We start from the raw sequence: 16,146 nt of genomic DNA, 5'->3' as shown, positions 1-16,146 counted from the left end.
TTCATCCCTGGGATCCGGAATGTGGAAGCGGGCGTCCTCAACAGGGCAGATCTGCTGTAAGGAGAGTGGAATTTACAAAGAAGTCTTTCAGGAAATAGTGACTCTTGGGGGCTCACAGAGATAGACTTAATGGCATCCAGACACAATTGTCAGGTCCCCAGGTTCTGCTCTCGGACCAGGGATCCAACCATGTGGGCAGTAGTTGCCATGACAGTTCCATGGTGTTTCACCATCGCCTATGTGTTCCCCCGTTTTCTATGATTGCTCGGATCCTCAAATAGAGTGAGGACACAGGCAGTGCAAGTCATACTGTTTGCTCCGGATTGGCCCAGTAGGTCGTGGTATTCAGACTTACTGAGGTTGTCGATGGACTACTGGTGTCTTCCTCTGCGCCCAGACTTACACAATCAATGACCGTTTCTACACCTGGACCTAGCTCGTCTCAATTTGACGGCCTGGCTCTTGAAAGCTCCTTATTAAGGAAGAAAGGTTTCTCAGATGCTGTTAATCAAAACATGTTTAGGGCTCGCAAGCCTTATCGGCAGTTAATTACCTTTGTGTTTGGAAAATTTATATCAGGTGGTGTGAATGTCAGAAGGTACACACCTCTAGGTGCAAGGTCACTAGACTTTTGGAGTTTTTGTACAGCTGCCTGCCTTATTCTTTTAGAAAAAAAGTGGCTCTTTGGCCAGAAGTACAGACTTTTTTTACAGGGAGTTCTAAGATTCAAGACCCCATATAGGCAGCCGGTGGTGCCTTGGGACCTGTTTTTGGTATTGTCGGTTTTACTAAAACCTCAGTTTGAGCCTTTAAGGTCGGCTGATCTTAATTATCTTTCGTGGAAAATTACTTTTTTGTTAGCCAGGGCTTCGACTAGGTGAGTTTCAGAATTGGGGGCCTTGCCTTGCAAGTCTCCATTTCTAGTTTTTCATGATGATAGGGCTGTTCTCAGAACAGTACCGAAAATTTCTACCGAAGGTAGTATCAAATTTCCATTTAATCCAGGAGATGGTGCTCCCGGTGTTTTTCCCTCCAGAGGAGGCAAGAGATAGGGACAAGTTAAAAAAATGGGACATACTTCGCGCTCTGCATATTTATGCGGACAGTGTAAAGGATGTTTGCAAAAACTGATTTGCTATTGGTACTATATGACGTACATAAGAGAAGGTGGCCTGCACTTACACTACGGTAGGCAGACAGTTTCTTACAGGATTAATGCCTATACCACGAGGTAAGTGGCTTCTTCTTGGGCTGTGCGGCATGGGACCATGAGAAGTCATGCAGGGCTGCCACCTGGTCATCTGTTTTTAATACCTTTACCAAATTCTATAGGTTCCATGAGTTCGCATCGTAGGACGCTCCATTTTGGTGAGCAGGGAGGAGAACTGCGGACCTGAGCGTACCCTCACAAAGGACCGGCTCTTGAACTTCCCAAGGTTGAGCTGTGTCACCAAGATGGATTTTTGTAAGAACTTACCATTCGAATCCCTTTTTCTGAGTCCATCCTGGTGACATAGCGATCCCTCTTTTATGCTCAGTAAATAATGCCGTTTCATGTGTTATCATGTTATATGGTTATTATGTGTTTGTGCATATTAATATGTTCAGGCATTGTACTGAGTAATGTATCCTAGTGTGCTTTAGAAGTTGCACTGAGGAATGCTGGGATGCAGAAGGGAGGAGCCTGCCTCTCAAAGAAGTCAGCATAGGTGCCTTGCTCCTGTGGACCCTCCTACATCCCAAGGTTGAGCTGTGTCACCAGGATGGACTCAGAGAAAGGGATTCGAATGGTAAATTCTTACAAAAATCCCCTTTTCCAAGATGATAAACCAAAATGATTTGGATTTTTTTTCTTTTACCCACAGACCTCAACTGGTTGATGCTGTGACTTTTGCTCAAACACCTGATAGTCTGGAGGCCATTTTGGAGGTTTTAGACTTTGCTAATGGAAGCCAACCTCTGTTACAAGAAAGATTCCTATATGCCTGTGGCCTGGCCTCACATCCAAATGAAAGTATGCTGAGAGCTCTGCTGGTAAGATTTTTGAAGAACGGATAAACTTGATGTCCTGCGCCACTATTGACTGCATCACAGAATACACACAGGGTTACCACTCCCCAAATTACTTTTCATAAAAAATGCGCGATCCAGAGGGCGCTGTCCCAAAGTAGGTAACCAAAATCAAGTGCTTATTCCAGAGTCACTCCAAAAGGTCCACACTGACCTTGATATTGATCCCTTTATTTACATCAAAGGTTTCTTTGTTTTCAGATACATTTTCTCCCATACAGGGGGTCCTCTGTATTACACTGACCTTAGGGGCAAGCCCTATTTTCACATAAAGGTATCTGTAAACTTCAGAATATCTTCTCCCACACAGACAAGGCTCACATATAGACGAGTACTGACCTGAGATTAAATCCCTACTGTATGTTCATGTAAAGGTTTCTTTTAGTCCAAGACTCCCATCCATAAAAAGAAGGTACCGCTCTCAAGGTTCACTCCAAAACATGGGTAATGTTTTAATGGTAAAATTTATAAAAACAATATAAAAATAAGTAACAAGCTAAGAAAAAATGTCTCAACAGGCAGGACCAACTACACTACACACTAACATGTGTTCATCTCACCCGGAATGGTATCACATGTCGCAAGACCCCGATGGTGGTGGGGGAAGGTGGTGGATCAGCCAAAAGACTAAACTGACAATATACATATATCAATGGGGTATATTGACAATGGGCCAGGATTGTAATTACCTCATGGCGTTTCATTTCTTTATAGACGAGTCCAGAACCCTGATATATGGGGAAGCCTTGCACTATTAATGCAGTTGCACAGTTTCTGTGTACATAGGCTATGTGCAGTGTATCATACTTGCCGACCTGTTATTTCTCCTCTCCCAGGCCCTTATTCTGGTTGGTGCGGCCAGAGCCGCACACGGGGCTCCGGCCGCACAAACCAATCCCCGCCCACCCTACGGATCGCCACGGCCGTCCGTACACGGACGGCTGGCGATCCGCATAAAAATGGTGGAGGCTACGCCTCCACCATGGTGGGAGCTGCCCCCTGCATTCGATGGTCGTCGACCATCGAAGGCAGGTCCGCACGCCGCGGCAGCTCCCGCAAGCTGAGACCACACGGACAATCGTCCGTGTGGTAGCTTGTATGGGGGCTGAAAGCTGACATCCGGCGACGTCAGCTTTCCGCCCCCATGAGTTGCGTCATGGCCTCATTACCATGCATACGCCCCGCGTTTGCATGGGAACGCCCATGAAACGCGGGGCGTACACATAGGGAAATGAGGGCATGATGCCTCTCACGCCCCTATACGCCCCCTTTGCGGCGGACGAAATACGTCTGCGGCGAAGGGGGCTGCACATGCGCAGATTCACCTCTGCGCATGTGCAGAGTAAAAACATCGGCGGTACGGCCGCACGCGGGCCGTACCGATCCGATTAGAATAAGGGCCCCAGAGAGGAGTCTAACCGATATACTTTGGCAGGTCTGGGACATAGCTTGAGGTCGCTAAACTCCATTACAGGAATGCTGCGATTTGTGAAATGTATAATATGTTACTTTTGCCATTGATTTTGTACCACTTTTTACTGTATTAATGATCTTGAAGGGCTATCTCCCTGGCCTCAGTGTAAGTGATCATTGATTACTCTTTATAGATCTTATAAAAACATTCTGCATATACTATGTGCTGTCAAAATCTAGTCAGATTGCCAGTGTTCTCACCAGATACATACAGATGGAGCGCCTCCCAGCCAGCGCCGGGGCTCGGCAGAATGTGATCACCGGCAGAGAGGCACTCCATCTTACTGGGATGCGGAAGCATCTCACGCGCATCCCAGTTTTCCCAGTCAGGCGATGGCAACACACGTGACTGTGCATTGCCGTCGCTATGGGTGTACACATGGTGTGCTTAATTTAGATCACTTACAAATTTGTGAAAATTGCCCTGTGTGTATGGACCTTAAGTGTTTCCCCCTCAGGTGTAGGTGCAGGTGCCCATTGGCGGCTGCCTAAAGCTGCTTAATGGTAGCACAGGCCCTGGTTGCACTGCAGGTTGTGCAGATGTAACATATGCAAAGGGCAATTTTTTGCCTCATTTTGTGATCCCCCTTTCGGATCTCCTTGGACCCCAGAAGTCCAGGTCGGCTAGGTTGTATGAGAACCGAATATCATTTTCATTTCATTTCTACAAATAAGACCATCCAATTCTAGTATATACAGTAGGTTAGAAGAGACTCATATAACACAGTCTGATGATTTATAGCATATAATATAGCACATTGACCACATGTGATACAGTCCAATGTAAGCATTTACTAGTTTATTGCAATTAATAATACAATCCCATACTAGTATATAATATCAGTATATCATACAGCTCTATGACAGTATATACAGCCTCATGCCATTGTATTGTCCCATAGCTGAATACAATAGTTTAATTATGTTTCCTCCCACATCATCGTGTCCAAACTATAGGCATATAGAGGGAAATTTACTAAAGGAAATTTGTAAAAAATAGGTGTATTTGTATCCAGAAATACACTTATTTTTGACATTTACTATCCCGAAAATACGGCAATTCGTAGTCGTATTGATGTGCTATCAATACGAATTGCCGTATTTTTGGGATAGTAAATGTCAAAAATAAGTGTATTTCTAAATACAAATACACCTATTTTTTACAAATTTCCTTTAGTAAATTTCCCCCATAATAGTTTCATAACAGAATGTAATATGGTTCTAGACCAGTAAATGCATACTACCATAATGTACAAAAGTCATATCTACTGTTCTAATTGTTTACATTAAAACCACAGGACAAGTACAAAGGAAAAATTGGAAATTATGAGATTAGAGAAACTGTTGTTATAATAATTGGCGCCCTTGTCAAGAAACTGCATCAGACCGGACTTCCTGAACTACCGGTAAATATTGCATAATGTCACAATGCTGGTTAGTTAGAATTGAATATTAGTTAAGGGATACAAATAATTTACTTGTAAGAGTATAAACCTTAAGGCCCCCATACACTAGGCAGACTTGTCTGAAGGACAAGTTGGACCTAATTTCTCCTGAGGTCCCCCGGCAGCTGCCCGGGAGAGCTCACTACAATTGGAATAAATTGTATGTGATTTATACCATGTAATAATTTGCAAGGAGCTGCAGGGGCAGCGTGAAGCGCCCGTGTGCTGCGGGTGCAGCATTGCAGTGGGGCGGGCATTCTGCAGTCTTCGGGAAGCGGTGAGCGGACAATGCAGACAGCAGCGGCAGAATTTGAAAAATAATTCAAAAGATAGTGCTCTCTCTCTCTCAACCAATCAGCGACAAGGCATCAAGGTCTATATTTTGAATTTTTTTTAAATTCTGCTGCCGCTGTCCGCAGTGTCCAATTCACCACTGGCACACACCTATGGATCAGACCAACACATCACGGGATCTAAAAAGCATTCGCAATGTGCCACTGATGTGTCCGATCCGACAGATTGATCCTGCAGCAAGTTTGGGACCGCGCATCAGGTTGGATGGCATGTCAAACACTTCCGATTTGGCCGGATTTCACAGCCTGATCCGTCGGAATCGGGCCAAATCTGATAAATGTATGGGCACCTTAAGATTTGTCTATGGTGAATACTAGTTGTACTAGTCATTACTGTAGTAAAATAAAATCTTAAGTTTTTTACTTACCTACATTAATGAGACAATATGTGAAGAGAAGATGGTGGTTCGGATAAATAAGTGTTTATATTTCTTATGATATGTTCAGCAATCTGCTCAAATATCCATAAAATAGATGTGGTTACTTAATATATGTGTATTATCTTTTTATTCCCTCCCCCCCCCCCCCCCTCCCATTATGTTTAAAGTTTAAAATGTGAAAATAACTAATGTTATATTGAATCAACAGAGTGCAGACACCATATAGTGCTGTTGGCATATATTTTAATTGACTCACTTCACATTTGTTATACAGTATTAACAGAACCAAATTATTCATACTTTACTTATCTTTTGATATGTCTGTAGTGATTGTTTATGCTAATAAAAACGACTTTATTAAAAAAAATATCCATAAAATAGGAGGTTGACAAAAGTGTCATAATAGTGTGTAACGTACACTATTATTACAGTGTGCGTTGGACAAACTCTGCTGACCATTCTCCTACGGAGGTTGCGTTAGCAATGTAGATATCTTCTGGAACTGTTGTAGGCTTTTCTTATCCTGTAGGGGTTCAGAGGAAAGAGAAGGCAACAATGTATCCAATGGTACTGTGTTGTAGGGGTGTGGTACAGGGTTTCGACAGTCGGGATCCCGACAGTGATTAACCCGACGTCGGGATCCCGACTGGCCGGACTCAGACACCGTGGTAAGCGCAACAAAGCCCCTTGCGGGCTCGCTGCCGGCACGGTGGCTCACTACGCTTGCCACCTATTCTATTCTCCCTCTATGGGGGTCCTGGACCCCCATGAAGGAGATGAAGGAGAATAGCCGGTTGCCATCGGGAACCCGTGCATCGGTATTTTAACAGTCGGGATCCCGACGTCGGGTAAATGACTGTCAGGACCCCGTTCGGCACTCGTGTTGTAGAACTTATGTAGTGAACTCACAATGCTTAGACAGTCTTTTAGAAACCCGAAGTCTTTCGGTAATATGTGTAGTGGTATCCAATGGTCCAAATGAATACAATGCCAAAATGTTAAATTCTATAAAGCTAAATTATTGACATATGGCAATTTACAAAAAGTCAAAAACAGATACAAAAAAAAAGAAAGTATCTCATAGAAATTAATTTGTATGTAATACCAGAAAGTAGTTGTAACACAGAACCTGCATCTACTGCCTCAGCCGGTAATCTCTGCGATACCCATCACATTCTTCAAATAGTAATGATAAATAGGGAGAATACCTAAATCTGGCTAAAACAACTGTTTTGCACAAATGTAGGCATCTTCTTTGATAAATAAGCTTCCAATTGAGCTTGTACTATGAACAAAAACATTTGTGTGTTTTATTTCAGTTGCTTTGTTTTTTTTTTTATCAGTTGATGCATTACATACATCTAGAAATGACATACACCAAATATTGAAATTCTCACAAAGCACATTGTTATTGGTTTGCTCTTAGTTTGATTTCCTTAGCATAACTCTATCCATTATTTCCCAGAATGCAGAGATCCAATGAACCTTATCACAAATTCACAATATATAGTTGGCACCTCCAGACAATCAATACACTGCAGTTCCATTCTCTATCTGTAGTTATGTACATGGAATGGGTTTGTTATCGCATCTGTTAAATATGAGATGAGGGCATCTATAGAGTGTAAATGAAAGATAGGAGGTATGCCATACAGAATGTTGTAATGTTATATAACTGGTATTGTTTATTTTACAGGCAGTCGTGGAAGCCAAGAAGTTAATCTTGGATGGTCTACAAAAGGCAGATAAACCTTCTGATGTCAAGATGTATCTTTTAGCCCTCAAAAATGCCAATCTGCCTGAAGGGATTCCTTTGCTGTTAAAATATTCAGAATCTGGGCAGGGGCCTGTCAGCAGCATTGCTATCAGCGCCCTACAGAAATGTGATATATCGCTCGTCACTCATGAGGTACATTACCATGAAGGCAGATGGCATGCAGGGGACATATATTTGCCACACATAACACTGACTGGAGGATTATAGTGGGAGGCTGATAAAATTAGGAAGTGACATTTTTCACACAAATAACATCCGGCATACTATACATAATGACTTTATAAACATTGCTTTAATGTCCTTAATGTATGGATTATATAACATGACCATAAATGCGTGGATACAAGAATTTCACACTCATAGCTTATTATGCATGATCATTATTTTATTCTAAAACCATGAGTGTTCATGCAGTTGGTTCCCCCGGCTAATATAACATCACCCATTCTTCTGTTGGCTGATAAGCATCTGCAATCTAATTCATCCCAAAGCTCTAGAAATTGAGGGCCAGATGTACTAAGCTTCAAAGTGATAAAATGTAGAGTGATAAACAAACAGCCAATCAGCTCCTGCCTGATATTTTTTAGACACAGGGGCAGATTTATTAAGCTCGGTGAAGTGATAATGTGGCTGGTACTTTATCACTGGCCAATCAGCTCCTAACTGTGAAGTTACAGGCTTGGTTTAAAAAATGAGAGGTAGGAGCTGATTGGCCGGTGATAAAGACCACACACTTTATCACTTCACCAAGCTTAAATCTACCCCACAGTCTGTGACATGGCAGGTAGGAGGTGATTGGCTGGTTGTTTATCACTCTCCATTTTATCACTTTTGAAGCTTAATGCGTCTAGCCCCAAGGCTGTAGCATTAAATGCTCCCTCCTAAGACGCCCAGGCCAAACCATGTAAAACATAGTCTATTATTTCTCCTCAACTTAAAATCTACAGTTACAGGAGACTATCAGGCAGTAAGCATTCTTCTGGAGCCACCGAACACAGAATCAGAATGCCAAATAGTGAAGTTATATACATCTCTGCAGGGAACATGTTTTTACTGCTCCAGAATCCAGTGCCAGTGTGCTTTGCAGCACTCTAGCCAACATTTGGTATTGTGCAAGGCTATATGAGGCTTGTGTGCATCTGCTTAGTGATGGAAGCATAATCCTTGAAGCTCCTGATGAACAGTTTTTGTGCTGTTGTTGTTTCCAGAGACAGCTGGAAACTCTGTAGTGAGTATTGCATCCAAAGACAGACATAGTCATCGGAATAAGCATGTAAAACCTCATAGAAGCCATATGTGGCACATATGACCACACAGCAAACAAGGGCCAAATGCAAGGGCCTATACCTGCTTACATTCTCTGTTATGAAAACTATGTATGACGTTTGTATGAAGACTATTACTGACATTGTTCCCTTTATACTGATTTCTTTGTATGCACTTGAAATTCAATAAAATTTGTTAGAAAAAAAAAAAAAGTCTGCAATCCCCATCAGGATCGTGGATCAGGATTTTGAGACCTGTTTAATATCCTTAACCCCTTAGTGGTCGTCAGGGGATTGGGTGATTGCCCTGATACACCACAGGTGTATGGGCCCCTTAACTTGTAAGGAAAGTGTCAACCTGAGCAGTGCTGGATTAACCAATCAGATTCTGTCTAAAATATTAGTTCACTTTTGTCAGTTCACTCAGAGCTGTTGTTATGGTTCTCACAATAAGTTATCATTAGGTCTTATTTGCAAATGAAATGTGAACATTAGAATTTGAATTCATAAAGGTTCATCAGTTTACATGTATTTTGTTCCTTACACTAGGTGAAAAAGATCATGAACAGGATCTACCATCAGAATTATAAGATACATGAGAAGACCGTGAGAACATCTGCAGCAGATATAATACTGAACAACAACCCTACTTACATGGAAGTGAAAAACCTGCTTCTTTCCATTGGGGAGATCTCGCCAGAGATGAACAAGTATATGCTCTCTGTGATCCAAGATATTCTTCATTTTGAGCTGCCTGCCAGGTACACAGCATTTTACCTTTGCTGATGCTAATTAGTAATTACTGAAGGCAGTTGAGAGCAGTGCATCAAACATGAATATATAAACCATAGTGAAAACCTGACCTAGTATACTGAAATTAATAAAAAATGATTATGGGCAATACAACTATAATCAATTATACATTGCTGGTATTCTCAATGTAATCAACATGCAGGCATTGATAATGTGAGGATGGTTCTTTAATTAAGGTTTGTAGTGGTGGCAGAATTACACCCCCTTCTGTAACTGCTATCCATAGGTGGCAATAAGAGAACAAGTATTGTGGCAGTACAAGTACTTACTGGGCTACTTTGCGCTCACCCCCCTATTGGAGCACCGGCAGTCGGGATTCTGACGTCGGAATACTGACTGTTGGGATCCCCCCTGTCGGAGTGCCATACCACACGCACTTGGTAATCGTGCTTGGATGATATGCAGTAATTATGTTGACATACTGTATCATGGGGCAATATTAAATTGTTTTTCTTTTGCTCTTATCACACTCATTGAGGTCACGTTTAGCCACTGAAAGTAGTTAAACATGAACTAATGGGAGCGCTGCAAAAATTCTTGTTTTGAAGGCTCAAACGTGTGTCTTTTCGCGCATTTCAGCCCTTAGAATGCCAGTACCAGAATGTTGTCATGGATAGGATGTCGACAATGTTGGCTTATGTTGGCTTATTGTGTTTAATTACTGTGCATTCATTTTACACCAAATGAGGAAAGTAGAATGTTGGTTTGTGTATTCTCAATAGGTGGAATAATTTGAGGTATTTTGACAAAATGATCGCTGTTGTGTGTATAAATACCCTTTCTTTCATACTTGTTAGTGTTCTAATACGTATAACTACCCAATTACACTCATAACTTAGGGGGTTATTCAGACCTGATCGCTGAATTTGCAACCTTGAGGATTATTGATGCATTCGCGAGGCCATCCAGTGATAAAATCCAGTATCTTTTTTTTTTATTTCAAGCCTATGAGATGCCCCTAATATTAAATGTTAACATATATTTAAAGGTTATTTTTTCATTAATTTGCATTGCTATGAGTTTCCCTAAATTCCGTGCCCTGCCTGGCTTTTCCTTTGTGACAATTATGAGTCCACTCTAAAGAGTGCCACCACCCATAAAAAAAATCACAATCTGATTTTTCTCTAGATTTCTACAAGGTGGTTTGTGTATGTCCTTATAGGTATATACAACTGTATCTATTACCTGTGCTCAAGTAATAGAACCAAAACCAAAGCTTTATGCTTTCAGACATTCTGGGGTTGACAGCCCTAATACTGACCTTCTGAGTATTAACATTTTGTACCACCGCCGTTTGGAATCTCCACCTTTGCAAATCAGCATTTGCTCCTGAGATTGTGCATCTTGTTAATATTGAAGGGTCTCAGTGAGCAAGCAAACTAAAGCTTGTTTTTCATTTATTTACAAAGGTCTATAAAAATTACATATACAGATGTAGCCACGTTCATCCTGGCTACAACAACGCAGCAGTAGGCACCCATTTGGTGCACTGAGTAGGTGCACCTACAATGCAGGCCAGCATTCCCATTCTATTCATGTCACACCAGTGACGCAATGGAGCAACGCTCATTTTACTTACAAAATGTGTAAAATGTCACATTGCCTTATTGTTTCCAGTATAAGCTTTATGCATTTTGTTGTTTTCTTTCAGTAAGGTCATTCAGGAAGTTTTGAAAGATATGAAGGTTCATAACTATGATCGTTTCTCTAAGTCTGGATCATCATCTGCTTATTCTGGATATGTGATACGTATGTATTGTGATTATCCTTGTTTGTGAAGTTACACATCTCTTTTATTACAGATGTGTCCTCATACACTGCAGCTTTAGATGTGCCAAACAGCTCCATATGGCACACAAAGTCCCAGGTGTCTTGGCTGCAATGAGCAACCCTTTTGATCATCATGTGCATCTTATTCACACAAAGCAGTGACAAAACTATTTTGTTAGATTGCATTGAATGATTTGATGTGCAACATTAGCATACCTGTGTGTGAAAGAGTCTGGGGGCCAGATTCTCTAAGCTTCAAAAGTGATAAAATAGAGAGTGATAAACAACCAACCAATCAGCTCCTGCCTGACATTTTTCAAACACAGTCTGTGACATGGCAGGTAGGAGCTGACTGGCTGGCTGTTTTTCACTTTTGAAGCTTAGTGCATCTGTCCCTTAATCTGTGTACAAGGTGCTACTATGCAGTGGCCATGTCTTTTTTTTTCTCAAATCAAGTTCCTTTTTTCTTGTTCTGTGACCTTGTATGTTCTGTGACTAGATGGGCCAAGTGGTTCTTATCTGCCGTCAAATTGTATGTGTTTCAGACTACTTCCTGTTTTGTTAAAATTGCAGCCTAGTGTCTCTGGTAGAACGTGTGTCGCTTTTTGCTACATCTGCAAGCAAAATGATAAAAAAAGCAAAATGGCAGGTGTCTTACATTTTATAGTGTATTGAGGCTAGGTGTATGAGAACACATCTGTACATATGTCTTTACATCTACACCAGGGTAGCCTACTTTTAAAGTCTCCTCTCTGGGAGAACCCCAGAGAGGAGACTGTCCGCAGCACTGATATAGAGGTCAAGCCCTGACCACCAGTACTGCAAATCCTACAATTTGCGGTTCATCGAGGGGCGGGGCTACATGACGTGATTTGCATCTTTAGCTCTGCCCCCCCCCCCCAAAAAAAAAAACAACAGTAATTTACCGCTGCAGCCTGGGAGACTTGGGGGGGGGGGGGCGGTGGTGGTATCCTGGAGGGTTGCCCACCTTTCCGGGGGGCCGGGAGGGGGACCAGATTTTCGGGAGGGTAGGCAACCCTGATCTACATGCCTCAAAAGTACAGGCCCCCATACACTAGTGTGATATGGCCACTTTTCTTCTGCATTTGTGCGTCCGGAATGAGGGATCAGATGAACAGTGTCCATATTGCATGCATTTCCTCAGACTCCAATCCGAGGCGAGTTCCTGTGCTTCTGTCAGTCAGTAACGAGTGCACCTGTGTGCCTGTAAGGTGAGCTGGGAAGCATAAGCTGTTGGTAACTCTCGAGGACTGTAGTTGGCTACCCCTGGTCTAGTGCATATCTGTATGCGTGATATATATCTGTACTGTCACTGTTACTTGTTCGCACCCTGGCTGTTGCACAGCAATACATAAGTATACCTGGCCAATAAAACTGATTCTGATTCTGGGATCGGAGTCTCAGATCGTCATGACTTTCATGAATATTTATCGTATTCTGCAGCCATGACTGCTATCGTGTATTATACATTGTATGCAAAAGGACAGCATACAATGTATTGTATGTGATCCAGCCACCCGGGACCTGCTGGGTGAGTTGGCGGAGTATCGCATGTGAGGTATAATATGTGACACCTCGCGCTAGTGGATGGGGGCCTTAAGCCTCAATTTGTAACTTGAAGAAAAGCTTTCCCTAGAGAAAACAATCTCCAATGTAGTTCTCAAACACCAACAGGAAAGAACAATCACAGGATGTCAGTGCATGCTTGCACTTATGGGCACATTTACTAAGGTGTGGGTTTTCAGAAGTGGAGTTGTTGCCCATAGCTACCAATAAGATTGTAGCTATTATCGTCTAGAACCTTGATGGCTAATCTTGATACTCCAGATGTTGTTGAACTACACATCCCAGCATGCTCTGCTTAAGTGTTGCAATTTGGCCATGCTAAATCTGATGGAGAGCATGCTGGGATGTGTAGTTAAACAACAGCTGGAGTGCCAAGGTTAGCCATCAAGGGTTTAGAAGGTGCTACATAAATGATGACCAGAATTTTGAGAACCCGCACTTCAGTAGCTATGCCCCGTATAGTACCAATAGTAAGCCTGCTCGAAGCAAATGCTTTGAAAGATAAATGTAGTTTCACTTGCTGCCAACAGATTTTCGGTGACACACAGACACTAGACATATATACTATATAGATGATAAGTGCTTGTGCTATCGTTTAAACCAGGCATGTCCAACGTTGGCCCTCCAGATGTTTTGAAACTACACATCCCAGCATGCTTTGTAATAGTTTTAGCATTCTCTAATAGCAAAACTGTGGCAAAGCATGCTGGGATGTGTAGTTTCACAACATCTGGAGGGCCAACGTTGGACATGCCTGGTTTAAACAGTTTTACCCGGTACCCACCTAACAGAGTTACCAGGAGGCTCGCAGGGCTACTCCGCATTGGAATGGTTGCACACAATGTTCCCTCTAATTTTACGAAGGCTGTGTGCGGCAAAAGATTTTGGCTGTGCAACTTTGGAAGGAAATTTTAAATTTTGTGCGTCACTTATATATAACTGGAAAATGACGTTCAGCATTTGTGTTAACTTTACTTCAAAATAATTTTAAACATTTAAACATTGAAAACACAGCACACAATGTAGTTAATGGGTGAAACACACATTAATTGAGTCCACAACTGCAAAAAGGGACCACTGCTGCTTTGTGCGCTCTGTTCTAATGTCTGTGCGCACGCTCGTCGAGTTGTGTGCGCGCGCACGTGCGCACAGCTTAGAGGGAACACTGGTTGCACACCTTCCTTTCCCATAGTAAAAGTCTGAGTTAGTTTGAATTATGTGGTGTACGGTAGGGCTGAGACTATGCACATTACTGAGTTCTCACACACACATTTACAATGATTATTTATTGGTCTTAGATAGATGCACGTCAGTCACACTCCAATGATGACCACTTATGGTTATGTTTCCTTCCTTTAGGTGGCCCTGACTCATCAACAACATACAGTCTTGATATCCTCTATTCTGGATCTGGCATCATGAGAAGAAGCAACATGGACACCTTTGTCTATGCCAAAAACACAGAATTGCACGCTATTCAGGTAATCAGATACACATACAACTTAATTATCCGCCACAAATAGCCTAGTAAGAATTCTCACTGGTCATGTGCCTCGTCCTTTAGGTCCTGTCCTATGTACTAAGAACTTTCCTTAAGATCTGTAGCCTGTCATGTTATATTTCATGCTAAATTAGCACCTCAACAGCTGTCTGTTTCTGAAATCTACCCCAAGACTTAGTAAAGTGCATGTATGACAGGGTCTGATGGGAAAGCAAATTGTTTGTTAACCAGACTTGTGCAGGAGAACTCTGCCTCCTTGTTATTACTAACGTTTGAAGGCCTATTCTCCCAAGAGTATATCAATGTATTGGTAAGATAAACAATTCCCTACTATGAAAAATAAAGCATTACTATTATTTATATTATGTTAAAACTGTTATTATATGTCTCTTACAAGTCCAGGAGTTTAATATATGGAGCATTGGGTTATAAAACATATCATTTCTAATCATGTTTATGCCCAATATTTACAAGAACGATACTTTTACTGAACCTTAATAGGATTTAATATCACACATAAGCACAACCAGAAGTGCAGTGTTTTATACCAACGCTTCCTAAATAAATCCCTAGTTCTACAGGTGCTGTATACTAGAAAATGGACAAAAATGATTGTTTGGACAAATTTGTCAAATCAAACAGATTTACTAATTTTCTCAATGACCATTGTCTTCTATTTTCCAATGTTTGGGAGCAAATGGTTTGGGATCAGAAAGATTTGAGAGATCAATATTAGCTTTAGGTAGTGTGAAAGCATTACTGAAGTACTTTGACAGCTGTGAGTAAATATTAGTTGCTGGACTTGCCAACAATACAAAAGCAATGCAAATAAGAATAACGTAATGTCTGCAATAGGCATGGAGTGGGTTAAACATCCAAGACTGTTGTGTGACCTAGGGAAGCATGTGACTCGGTGGTCCAATAAGGACTTAGGGAAGGGCAGTGTTAGCTGGGATATCAGGGCAGGAAAGGGAGGAGTATTTCTCTCTTTCCTGAAAGTTTTCCCGCCCTCCCTCCCTTGTGTTATTATGGTTGGGTGGGTGTTAATCGCGTTGGCTGATAGGCGGGAAAGAACGGCAGGTGAATAGAATTAGTTCTTATTCAAATGATGATGCTACGTATATGTTTGCTTTTCGGTGCGCTCGCCTCTCATTGGCTTAGGCCTTCGCTCGATCTCCCGCTCGGGGGGCAGCGAACCCATCAAATGGGTGGGTAGTCAATGCAGTAGGTCGAGCGGATACCGCTTGTTAGGGTAGGCTTGATTACGTATGCAGATTGTGTGGGTGGAGCTTAGTTAATTAGCCGTTCTTTCTGGGCCACCATTAATTAATTATTAATAAATTAATCTAGCTTAAAAGTGCTAAAATAAATCAGCTAACAATTTCTGCCAAACCTAAGTCTCTGAGTCTTTATTTCAGGTTTAGTTTGTAAGTTTTGAAATGTGATGTATACACATGCTAGAGGTCACACACATCAGATGCTAGGATGTTTATAAAAGGTTGTTTTGGCTAAAAAATCATCTTAGACAATGAATATCTTTTACCTGTTCTCTAACTTTTTTGTTACTTCATGCTCCACATAATTATTTCATTTTTTTATTGCCTCAAATTACCAAAATCACTGTTTTCCACTTTATTTTGTGTGTTTTCTTATACTTAAATGAAAAAAGATTTTAATGCACAAAGCAGCCAACTAAAGCATTTATGGTCTTT

General features: G+C 41.7%; 1 protein-coding gene across 2 annotated transcripts in view; it reads left to right on the top strand.

Moving 5' to 3' along the window:
* The window catches only part of MTTP (microsomal triglyceride transfer protein), a 147,305-nt gene that overhangs the window by 113,893 nt on the left and 17,266 nt on the right, over window positions 1–16,146 (top strand). For both annotated transcript variants that reach the window (XM_083179042.1, XM_083179044.1), the window contains exons 9-14: window positions 1,866–2,034; window positions 4,842–4,949; window positions 7,418–7,630; window positions 9,313–9,524; window positions 11,228–11,325; window positions 14,293–14,414. In XM_083179042.1, the coding sequence (XP_083035168.1) occupies window positions 1,866–2,034; window positions 4,842–4,949; window positions 7,418–7,630; window positions 9,313–9,524; window positions 11,228–11,325; window positions 14,293–14,414 (922 nt within the window). The remainder of the gene's footprint in view (window positions 1–1,865; window positions 2,035–4,841; window positions 4,950–7,417; window positions 7,631–9,312; window positions 9,525–11,227; window positions 11,326–14,292; window positions 14,415–16,146) is intronic.

Source organism: Crinia signifera, chromosome 1, assembly GCF_055691185.1.
Source record: "Crinia signifera chromosome 1, ASM5569118v1, whole genome shotgun sequence".
Classification (NCBI taxonomy): domain Eukaryota; kingdom Metazoa; phylum Chordata; class Amphibia; order Anura; family Myobatrachidae; genus Crinia; species Crinia signifera.
Note: the sequence above shows the minus strand (reverse complement) of the source record. Positions and strands in the feature narration are given on the sequence as shown.